At 39.4% G+C, this 12,732-nt stretch overlaps 1 protein-coding gene across 1 annotated transcript in view; it reads left to right on the forward strand.

The window, feature by feature from the left end:
• Nucleotides 1–12,732, forward strand: part of DNAH8 (dynein axonemal heavy chain 8) — a 1,267,128-nt gene that overhangs the window by 1,078,143 nt on the left and 176,253 nt on the right. The window contains 1 exon segment of the mRNA XM_030199255.1: nucleotides 10,918–11,023. Within this exon segment, the coding sequence (XP_030055115.1) occupies nucleotides 10,918–11,023 (106 nt within the window).

Genomic DNA, 12,732 nt, shown 5'->3' on the forward strand with positions numbered 1-12,732 from the left:
AGCGTGCCTTAGTAAAAGGGGGTCTTAATGAAGAGAGAGCATAGCTCATGAAAGCTGTTTACAAACATTGTTAGCAGTTTATCTGATGACCTTTCTATGTATTCAAGTGGAATAACACAGCAGAGTAAGAACGAGGAAGCTGGCTGGTAGGGTTCGAACTCTGGCTCATTTCTTTCACTGTCTGTGTTGTCTGGGACAGGAATACTTCTTAATTCTTCACGGCCCTTGGTGTAGTCTAGTGGCCAGACATGAGGCCTATGTTTGCAGGGTCCTAGATAAAGGCTCTGGTTTATAGTCTCTAGGTGAAGACTACTGTGGTTAGACAAAAAAAAGTTGAGAACACATATAGAATTGGGGAAAAATTCTCTGGGTAATTATAAATGAAGGCTTATGATGCCAGACCCCAGCTCTGGATCTGATTGAGCAAGTTAGCTTGAAAAAAATAGCATCTTTCCCATCTCTGCCTATAACTTTATACCGTATGTTTATATTACCCTAGTGCAGATACTGACCACCTTGGGCAAAATCCAAAAGAAGGATTCACCTTGACAGTACCCTTCTTCCTCCTAATTCCTATCCCTGCCTCTAGATGTCAAAAGAGTTAGGTAGTGTTGAGAAATTAGGGGTCCCAAGCCCCCCCAAGAAGGCTAGGGTGACCTTAATCTGACTCCATCCCTAAATAGCACTAGTACTGGGGTAATCAGGGGGGTTGTGAAGTTCTAAGAGGAATTGCCACTGAGAGAGACACTAGAGCTAAGGAAAAGGTACCAGCCTTATGACAAACTGGAACCAGATTACAAGTTATACAATGCAGTGAGAGATAGCTGCTGGATGCAACAAAAGCATTTATACTTACAGCCTTTCATCATTAAGTTAAGCCCACAAATCATCATTTCGAATAAGGATTTTATTTGTACATCAGACTTTAATCAGGTACATTCAGCAGACAGATTCTGGGTACAACCGGACAGGGCTCCGCCGTCTGACAGAAGCGTTGGAGAGGAGATCTCTACTAAGGCAAAAATCTCCCCTCTTTTATACCCTAACCTCTCCATAGAAGTAAATGGTGGGATACCTAGCTCTCAATTTCTGAGATGATACTTTCCCATGAGACTTTCCCATGCGGTCTTATCAGCATGTTTTGGGAAGCGCTGAGATAACAGTTTCACAGCTCCCTGTCGCAATACCTTTCACACCATCTTATGAACTCTGTATGACTTCTGTATCGTTTTTTTTACAAAAGTAATAAGCTTCATTTTATTCATCTGATCTGATCCATCATTCTTTCATTACAGGTGCTGTATTTGATTTAAAAATTGTACCAATTTGTGTCAGGACCCATTGTTCAGACCTGCTTTTTTTGCAGATTCTCAAATATTAAATCACTTACTTATTGTTTGGCCTACTCAGTACTTTTTCAGTTGTTCTAGGCTGCATAGCTTTGGCCATCAGTATTCCATTGGTAGCCTTAAAGCCAGGCCATATATTAACATTCCCCTCTTCACCCTATCCCATAGGGTGACACCAGGGTTAATGTACCTTGGTACCATCCGTTCCAGAAGGTATTCTATGAGGCCATCAAATTATCTGAGTCTTAAGATCAACTGGTACAATTTGTTTAGTTTTCGGTTGAGACTTACTCAAACCTGTAGCGAGAAATGTTTTTATGAATGGGACTAATCCATGAGCTCATTTACAAAATCCCATGAAATATAGGTATGCGGGTAATAGCAATTTCAGGTGGATCATACTAATACTTTCAGGTCTTTTTATGGCTTCTATTATATCTGTTGCATAGTACATGGGGAGATAATCTAATGTATCTTTCTTAGTGGTCTTGAGAAGGAACAGTGATTTTGATTAAGCATTGTTATGGTGGCTCAACAAATATGTGGTTAGTATTCAGGTTGCAGGCTGTTTAAGGTTGTAGGTATTCAGAATCCTTAAACAGGTCGGAATTCTTGGATCTTATTATTACTCATCATTGGCATCCAATCATGAGCACTAATAAGTGGATAGCAAGTATGAGGTTGCCTCATACAGCAAAAATGGTATCAAAGGTTATGCATGGATCTTGATATATGCATAATGACCTGGAAGTATGGGAAGCATTTTATATATCCATTACCCCACTTGGAGCTTAGTCAAACCTACAGAAAGACATGCCTACACCAGAGTTAAACAATTGCATAACAGGTTGATATTAACAGGGTTTACACCTACATTATGATATCTTAGCCAGTATTAGGGTTTGATGTTACCCTTGTATCTGAGCAATATCAACTTCAATTTTAAATTACCTAAACAGAAATAACAGGGAAACTCTTAGAAAAATAATTAGAACAATAAAGAACAATAATAGGAAAATAAAAATAAAACCTTTTCAATATCTAGACAGGATTACTGCTAAACTGATAATAAAACAAAATATGAATCTATAATGTCCATAAACAGCAACAGTAGTTCTCAAATTAAGTATCAGTTCTAAAGTCTCTTTCATCGATCATGGTTGAGGCGGTGGAAGCGCTGAAGAATCTGGACGGAGATCTGGAAGATCTAACAGGGCTGGGTTTTCAGGTTGGCTTGCTGAAGGAAGTTGTCGGTCTTGAGATGGTTAGGCTTGTAACATCTGGTTCTGCGGCTGAGTAAATCTGTATATCTTTCACATGGTCCAGCAGTTTGCAAGGTGTAAAGATTATTGCCACAACCTTGGGGGATCTAACATCATTTGGGCCTGGATAGATCTTGAAGACGTACTTGTGGTGTACAAAGTGGGATCTTTTCATGTCTTTATTCTAGGCATACCCTATCATAATCAGTCCATCAAGAATCAGGCTGGCAAAGGAATAAGCAAAATAACTGTATGCTTGAATGACACATAGCTATATCTTAGTGGGCATAATCAGGGTGAATTGAATAGACATGAAAGACAATGTAAACATGGAGAAAACAGTGCTAATTAAGTACAAAAGCAAAAGGGGACCCAGAAGGGTTCAATAATGAAAAGCCAATTTACATAAATGCAAGACAGATTGGTAATTACTACAAAGGCATGATCAAATAACAATGGTAAAGTATATGGAACAAAAGAGAAGAAAAAAACAATTTAGAGATGATGGTAAATGTTCAATTATTGATGTATGGAGGGCAATGCATCGCAATCTATCGCCAATAGATATAGAATCTTCACCTACGATGACTACCATTCACCAAGGGTTGAGCCCTCAGCTGCAGGAGGCCAGTAGGACTTACGAGGTAGATGATTCAGAAGGGTAGATTAGCAAATAGTCATAGTCAAAGCTGAAGATTAATGTGCAGAAATCTAAAACTCATAAATAGTCCAGGTGATGGAAGTATATTCTGGAATCACGGTCGTTGTCTGTTGTAATAGAGAGCTCATACGTAAAGTGACATGTAGGTTCTGAAAAAGATGAGAAGCCTGCAAAAATATTTAATACAACAAAATATTTGAGAGCATAACCAAGAAGGGCTACATTAATGACATCATTTGGACAAAAGAAAATTCTCATTGGAGAAGTTGGTGCTTCTTTTTCTTGCCAGAAGTCAGTTGCAGTAGAAGTACTAAACTAGAATAGAGGCGGTAGATCAGAAATTGGATTGACAGTCTTCACTCAACCTACAGGACTTAATAAATAGAGGTGATATAAGAAGTAAAATCAAGTGGTCAAATCTCAGCATAGGACCATTAGAAAGAATAGATTATAGAATGCATTGTTAGTTCCTTTGCGCATCAGTAGGTGGAGCATAGTGTCAATATATAATATCACAAATTACCAGTAGGAATAATAAAATGTTCTTTGTAAAGTTGATGTTGCTGGCACAGGAAGTAAGCAGAGTCTGAGGAAACATTGTGGTCAGAGTCTGCTTCAGAAAAATGCAGCAGCCTTTAACATGATATTTTAAGAGATAGAGAAAAGCCAATATCAGAAAAGAAAGATGTAAAAACTATATATTTCTATGAGGACTCCTCACGTGACCTTTACAAGGTTAAAATAGGTCAAATGAGAAGGACAATAACCTATAGTCCTCTGTAATAGTTCACAGCCAATTTGGAAAATAAAACTTATATTAAATTTTAATTTGATCATTTCTATGCTTTCACAATTTTGGGCCCTAAATTATGACAGCATATGAAGATTCACATTCAGAGGGATAGCTAAAAATAAGCTTATATATTCCCAGCAATCAATTTACAATTTAGAGTATATTTTAAATACAGAGGAGGAGCAGCTTTATAAGCAGAAGACAAGAAGTAGGAGCATTTCTTTAAACATTTTAGTAACATTCAAAAATCAAGAATATAATAACAATTTTTATTAATGCAATAAATGCACACAATTGGTCAATAGGATATGTTCATATAGACCAATATGATAAATGGAACAGCTTGTAAGCCTACATTGTAAATTGAATTCTAAACAAAGAGTAGCAAGGATAACACAGAATCATAGAAAAACCCATCTAGTTATTAAAAATACTGAGTTCAAACCATTTGTAAAGATGAACTTTAGATAAAACAAGAACTACAAGGGTTAATCTCTGTCATTCGGTCTTAAGGAAATCATGAAATAACGGTGCTTCCTGTGTCTAATTTAAGTTTACTGCTCACTGCAAGCAGTGGATATTATGGTGACTGAAAATAGGTCTATACATCAGACAAAAACTGTAAGTTTAAGTTTAATACTTCAGGAGAGGAAAAAGAGGAAAAGGAGGTTATTCCTTTATCTGTTTCCAGAGATACGGTTCTCAATGAAGAGGAAATTGGCAATTGTAGTTAGTCTTATCTGAACATAGCTCTGAAATAATAGTAACCTGAATTTCTTTAGTTCAGATTTACTAGTTAATTATGTTATGTAAGGGTTAATCTCCGAACCCTATTGCATAGATAATAAGGCACCGTAGTATTATGGAATCCAGAAACGAAATTTAACTGTGCCATTTGAGAACCAAAAATGCTGGAATTCTATACAATAATATATCTTAAAACTATAAATCTTTAAGAGGCAGGGAAGGAAGTTTGAAAGTAGTAGATAAGACGTGAAAAGAAAAATTAAAACAGTTAATTCATTATTACAGAACACTTCCCTAATAAAGAGCCAGGAAGTGAACATCAGCACTAGTTATTTTAAACAACGTCACAAAGAAACAGTGTTTTAGATGGCACATAATATAGAACCTTTCATAGTAAATATCTGAAACAATTATGCAATTTTCAAAGATCACATACACGGACGCACACCTATAAAATTAAAACTAAAAAGTGCTTGCATTTCTAATGAAAGCAATTTACCAGAAATCAAAAACAATCAGATATTTAACATCATGTCACGAATCAAACAAACATTGCTTAAATGAAATAATATACAATCCTGGGAAAAAAAAACACTCCTTTGAGATTTACTACCACTGCAGTTGATAGGCAATCTCGCAGAGTAACCTTAAAGCACAAATTTAAAACTAAAGAGATGATTCCTTAATAACTAGCTGGTTTAGTTTATGCCATTTATCACAGGACACACAGGAACATATAGACGTAAAATTAAAACTGTAACCTAATCCTGATACGTGGAAAACTTAAAGTTAAATATAGTTTAAAACCAATCATCGGAAATGTGCACGGTTAAGGAATTGTTTAGGGTTTCAAAACAAAAAACATAAAAATAAATATTCCAGTAGCCAATTACAAGTCATAGCACACAGACAGAAAAGAAAAACCACGTTCATACACATACAAAGTCATTGTCCCACATACAGAGGCGTCCCTGTGTATTGAGGACAAAATCTTAATTCTAAATTTGGTAAAATAAAACATTTAAATTAGAGCTAATCCAACATGCCATGAAAGTATATAACGGCAAGCTTAATAGTAACACATACAATAAATGAAAATATACTCACGCTTCGTGCAATGTAATCTCCAGCGCAGAAAATCAATTGAGAAAGAGAACAGTTGGCGGGATCACCATGCCCTTCCGAACTCTCGGTGGCATAGGGAGGTCAACCGCAAAATAGAAAGGTTTGTTTCGGACGGAAAGTCCTTACCAGAGATCTGAATAGATGTCAGATCACCAGTATCTGGTGTTGGGTGCGGAGAGGAAGATATGATATAATGGGCAGTGAACAACATCACCCAATATGTATAATAACGGGACCTAGTGAGCAAGTGGTCTACAAATAAGCTTCAGACCTGTAACATGCTATAGAAAAATGAACTAGATTAGTAATATATATTGACCGGACCTAGAACTTGGTACAAGATTAGTGGTTCAAAAGGCAGCTTCAGGGATAATAAGGAGACCTAGAAATGATAATGTGCTAATAGGTTACAAAAACATGCAATCATTATCCTGATAGTAGAACATGCAAAGACATAACACAATCATACTCACGCATCTGCTAATGTACTCCAACATAGGGACCCAAAATAAAAATTACTAATTGGCGGAAAGCTCGACGCTTTGACCGCAAGTGACATTAGGAGAAAGCAAGACAAAAACTGCAAACAGAAATATGCCTAGAGAGACAGTACAAAAGTAAATAAATACTTAGTGTCAGCTATTATATATTTATACTACTCTATCCCAAATTAATAAAAACTACTCCCCAGAGTGTGCTTCTAAAAACAAGAGTAATCCCAAACTATCTTGTCTGCTAACAACTGTCCCGGCTATCAGCCATGAGTATAAACCCATGATAGAGCCCCCAAGAAGGGACATTGCAAACACTCCCAAAAAGAACTCAAAAAAACCAGCGAATAAGGTCCTATGAGTTGAAGAGCAGCGGTCCAATGGATTTCCGCAGATTAGGAATCTTCTCTTTTACCACTAACCCCTCCAATGGACCTACAGTGGTTTGGAATATTTCTCGTTTACAACAAAACACTGAAAATTTTATGGTGAGGAATTTTCTCTGTTGCCACTAACCCAACTAAAACATTGAAAGACTATGAATTTTCTCTGTTACAACTAGCCGTTCAAAAATATTGAATGCCCTAGTCAACCTGTATACAATCTCAACTAATGTCTTAGGCGTCCCTGTATTGCCACAGCGATCATCTATACAGGTAACCCATAGGTGGGCAATAATGCCGAAACCGCAGGCCACTCCGAAAATGGAATGGAAGTCTGCTCCTACTAATTGGGATACCGTCATCCATTGAAGGATCCCCTTCGATGGATGTGAGTCCCAGACATCGGTATCAAAGCTAATTGCATGACACTAGTAGAGGAAATTAAAAAAAAATTTTTTTTGAAATAAAGGGAAAAAAGAAATAAGAAATATGGCATGTCCCTAGAAAGAACTTCTGAAACCTAATCCAGAAGTAGCAAGCAAAAAAATTGTTTTAAAAGGAGGAAAAAAACATGTAAGCTCTTCGGGTAAGGCACCTTATCTTTACCGTGTATACTAAGGCTGCCACACAGCAAACTATGAAAAGAAAGCTTGAAGGTGGTAGAGCGAAACAGCTAGGGCAAGCAGTACAAAAGCAATCATGCAAGACAAACAAAGCAAAAAAAAGTCTAAGAAATACCTGTGTAAATGACTGTTTAACTTGTACCACTTCAGCATAGAACAGGGACAAAAAAACGAACGGAAAAGGGAGAGGAAAAAAATCACTTTCTGAGCTTTTAAAAGTGAACTGTAGAGCCTCCTCTGCCAAAGCAGTGCTGGACTGATAAGGCAGCTAAAGTGGGCAAGCTTCCCAGATTCTCATGTCCTTGAGATAGTGAACTACAGCACTTGTTAGAGAAAACCTCTAAAGCTACCGAAAGAAATGGCAGTTTCGGAAGCCTGAATAAGGATATTTAAAAAATGTGAGAAAAAGGGGTTTAGAACTTACAGCTCTTCGGGCAAATTTAAATGGATTTATAAAGGCAGAGTCGAAGCCCAAGAGGGAGTATATATTTAATAGTAATGTAATAAGCTTTGTTCCGGAAAGAGAATCAACCCTTACAGCACATGGGACTGAGAAGGAAAAAGAAAAGTGGTTACTAGGAGCAGAGAAACCAGAAGGATTTTAGAGGAGAGCAATCTGAAAGCGTGCTGTTCTCCTAGAGTAAAGAAAATTCCCCCGAGACGGGAACATCAAAGAAACTGTACAGAAAAGAGAAGAGCAGGAATAGCCCCAGGGGACTAATAGGAAGAGGTAGGCAGAAGAAGTTAGGATGAAGGAGAACAGGAAAAGGGATTGGGGAGGAAAGTAAGATCGACAGAAGAAGAAAGAACAGAATACACAGTGAGAACAAGGGGACAGGGATTTGAAAAGGAGGGATTAAGACAGGACCCAGGGTGGGATGTGAAACAGAAAATGCGCAATCTCTAAGGATTGTTAAGCGAGAATGCTAGCATAAAGACCAATCCAAAGATTTTGAACATTGAAATAAACTGACGGCAAACCCCAAATCGCAGTCGCCTGGATTCGGTGTTATGCACCATTCACACAACAAGCACAGTCTTGCGCACATCACGCAAATCAAAGAGAGGGACAGGATAGGAGAAAGAAAAGAGGGTGAGAAAAAACAGAACAGAATATTGAAAGACAGTGACAGAATTTTAGTCAAGAGCTAGAATCAATCCCCACTTTGACAAAAATTCTCATGGCGTGTTTAAATAGAACGCTGGGTCACCAATGTTGAGAAATTAGGGGTCCCAAGCCCCCCCAAGAAGGCTAGGGTGACCTTAATCTGACTCCATCCCTAAATAGCACTAGTACTGGGGTAATCAGGGGGGTTGTGAAGTTCTAAGAGGAATTGCCACTGAGAGAGACACTAGAGCTAAGGAAAAGGTACCAGCCTTATGACAAACTGGAACCAGATTACAAGTTATACAATGCAGTGAGAGATAGCTGCTGGATGCAACAAAAGCATTTATACTTACAGCCTTTCATCATTAAGTTAAGCCCACAAATCATCATTTCGAATAAGGATTTTATTTGTACATCAGACTTTAATCAGGTACATTCAGCAGACAGATTCTGGGTACAACCGGACAGGGCTCCACCGTCTGACAGAAGCGTTGGAGAGGAGATCTCTACTAAGGCAAAAATCTCCCCTCTTTTATACCCTAACCTCTCCATAGAAGTAAATGGTGGGATACCTAGCTCTCAATTTCTGAGATGATACTTTCCCATGAGACTTTCCCATGCGGTCTTATCAGCATGTTTTGGGAAGCGCTGAGATAACAGTTTCACAGCTCCCTGTCGCAATACCTTTCACACCATCTTATGAACTCTGTATGACTTCTGTATCGTTTTTTTTTACAAAAGTAATAAGCTTCATTTTATTCATCTGATCTGATCCATCATTCTTTCATTACAGGTGCTGTATTTGATTTAAAAATTGTACCAATTTGTGTCAGGACCCATTGTTCAGACCTGCTTTTTTTGCAGATTCTCAAATATTAAATCACTTACTTATTGTTTGGCCTACTCAGTACTTTTTCAGTTGTTCTAGGCTGCATAGCTTTGGCCATCAGTATTCCATTGGTAGCCTTAAAGCCAGGCCATATATTAACAGTAGCTTCTCTCTTAATTTAGGGGCCCTTTTACTAAAGCTTAGCACATTAGCCTGCACTAAGTGCAATGTAGCCCATGGATATAAAATAGGATACATAACATTTCGCATGCACTAATTCCGCTAGTAAAAGGGCCCCTCAGCGGATGGCAAGATGGCTATTCAGTTCCTCCTGAGACCTCCAGAATAGAGGGTCTGGGGTTGGCTGCTGGGAGAGCTTTCACACTTCAGGAAAGAGAAGTCAAGAGCAAGAAGAATGCCTCAGAGATGATTCTTTAGACTTCATTGGGTCATTAGGATAAAGACCGCTTATATAGTTGTTTCTTTTAGGGATTTTGCTAGCATTGGGATGATGGTAAGGTTGGGGTATTGGAATTTCCATTTAGAGAAGACTTTCCCAATGCTAGCTCTTGCATCAAGGCTGGCTAGCATGGGGGATTTCAGAAGCTGGTAGTTAGCATGTATAGCATCATTTATGCATCAACTAGCACGCTAAATATTTCTACCACATGTGTTCGTGCATAGGCCCTCAAATAATGATATAATGAATTCCTTAACAGCTGGCATGGACACCGGATTGCGTTAAACACTGGCATTTAACCTAATCCAGTGCCTTTATCCAAATACATGGCAGCGCTGAATATATGTGTAATACAGTGACTGTACACAAGGCAATGGGAACGGAGGAAGACTGTGCATGTGTGTACTAATGCACAATGTGAAGAACAGTGGTATCAAAAATACAAATGTTTTTACAAAAACATTAAGGGCTGAATCGCTCTGCTCAGAAACACGATGTCATGTCAGTAGACGTCACTGGACTTTTAGCATATTTATCTTGTTTTATTGCTTTTTTTGAGCATTTATGTTATCTTTATATGTATTTTAAGCGATAAAATTTTAATTGTATTGTTTCTGAGTTTTGTCTAGTCTTCCTCAGTTTCCACTGCCTTGTGCACTTTTGCTCGTTCCGTGGGATTTTTTTGTTCAGTTACCTCCTGGTTTAATACAGTGACTGTGTCAGCATTGTCCATGTAGTTTAGACCTGAATATTGCCACTATCTGGATAATATTTAGGGCCAACTTTGCTCTGCTCCTAACTCAGGCTACCTTTAGTGTTATTGTTATTATTATTATTATTAATAATAATTTGGATTTGGCTCACACTTTTTTCATTAGTAGCTCAAGGTGAGACACATTCAGGTACACTAGGTATTTCCCTGTCCCCAAAGAGCTTATCATCTAAGGTTCTACCTGAGGTAATGGAGGAGTAATTAATTAGCACAAAATCACAAGGAGCAGCAGCAGGATTTGAACTGTAATTTGCTTTGAATGCTGTCCTGATGGTATTTAATGTTTATATTATTTCTTTGTTTCTAATTAATAGGAGCTTGAGTCAGAACGAATCAAACTTATAGAAGATGTAACATTTAATAAGAGGAAGATGAAAGAATTAGAAGATAACCTCCTGTATAAACTGAGCACTACCCAGGGTAATACATAAGGACTGAAAGCTTGCAACTAGGGTTCATAGTAATAACACCATATGTTATCTTCATAAAACAATCAAACAAAGACAAAATACATATGACTAGACATTGAAAGGCCACAGAACGAGAAAAAAAGTGAAGTTACTTACCTGTGTCCAAGGATAGCAGGCCAATTATTCTCACATGTGGGTGACACCATCCATGGAGCCTGGTGCGTAACACTGCCCAGCATAGTATGCCTTACATAAGTACATAAGTATTTCCATAGTGGGAGAGACCAAAGGTCCATCAAGCCCAGCATCCTGTTTCCAACAGTGGCCAATCCAGGTCACAAATACCTGGCAAGATCCCAAAAAAAGTACAAAACATTCTATACTGCTTATCCCAGGAATAGTGGATTTTCCCCAAGTCAATTAAATAATACTCTATGGACTTTTTCTTTGGGAAGCCGGCCAAACCTTTTTTAAACTCCGCTAAGCTAACCGCCTTTACCACATTCTCTGGCAACGAATTCCAGAGTTTAATTACACATTGAGTGAAGAAAAAGTTTCTCCAATTCATTTTAAATTTACTACAGTGTAGCTTCATCGCATGCCCCCTAGTCCTAGTATTTTTGGAAAGCGTAAACAGACGCTTCACATCTACCCGTTCACGCATTATTTTATAGACCTCTATCATATCTCCTCTTAGCCGCCTTTTCTCTAAGCTGAAGGGCCCTAGCCGCTTTAGCCATTATTTATAGGGAAGTCGTCCCATGCCCTTTATCATTTTCGTCGCCCTTCACTGTACCTTTTCTAATTCCACTATATCTTTTTTGAGATGCGGCGACCAGAATTGAACACAATATTCGAGGTACGGTCGCACCATGAAGTGATACAAAGGCATTATAACATCCTCATTTTTGTTTTCCATTCCTTTCCTAATAATACCTAACATTCAAAACTGCTTCCAAAACTGAACACAATACTCCAGGTGGGGCCTCACCAATGACTTATACAGGGGCATCAACACAGGGCCGTGCCGATGCGGTAAGCGAGGTAAGCGCCGCAGGGGGGCGCCCACCTCTGGAGGGCGCCGCCGCGGTGCTTACCCTCGCCCCCCAGCCCAATCGTCGAATTCGGACGTCCCTGCTGCCCTCACAAGCGTAGCGCTTTTGCGAGGCAGCTCTAGCTCTCCCTCCTTCCTTCCTTAGTTCACGCTCTGGCTCCCCGATCAGCAGCCCCCCCCCCCCCGTGTTTTAACCTTTACGCGATGTCAATCAATGAAGAACGCACACCAGACTCGTTTCCAGCTTCTCTCTTCACACAGTGTCCCGCCTTCAGCGTCAGCGATGATGCATTTCCGGTTCCCGCGAGGGCGGGACACTGTGTGAAGAGAGAAGCTGGAAACGAGTCTGGTGTGCGTTCTTCATTGATTGACATCGCGTAAAGGTTAAAACACGCGGGGGGGGGGGGGCTGCTGATCGGGGAGCCAGAGCGGGAACCAAGGAAGGAAGGAGGGAGAGCCAGAGCTGCCTCGCAAAAACGCTGCAGCCTGCCACATGTAGGGGGGAGGGCAGGGGAGAGGAGAATTGTTGGCCATGTATGGATGCAGGGCAGGGAGAGAGAAGAAATCACTGGACAGGAGGGGAGAGGGCAGAGCAGGGGAGAGAATTGCTGACAGGCATGGATGGGAGGGCAGAGAGGCATGGATGGGAGGGCAGCAGCAGGGCC

The sequence above is a fragment of the Microcaecilia unicolor genome, chromosome 3, assembly GCF_901765095.1.
Source record: "Microcaecilia unicolor chromosome 3, aMicUni1.1, whole genome shotgun sequence".
Taxonomy (NCBI): Eukaryota; Metazoa; Chordata; class Amphibia; order Gymnophiona; family Siphonopidae; genus Microcaecilia; species Microcaecilia unicolor.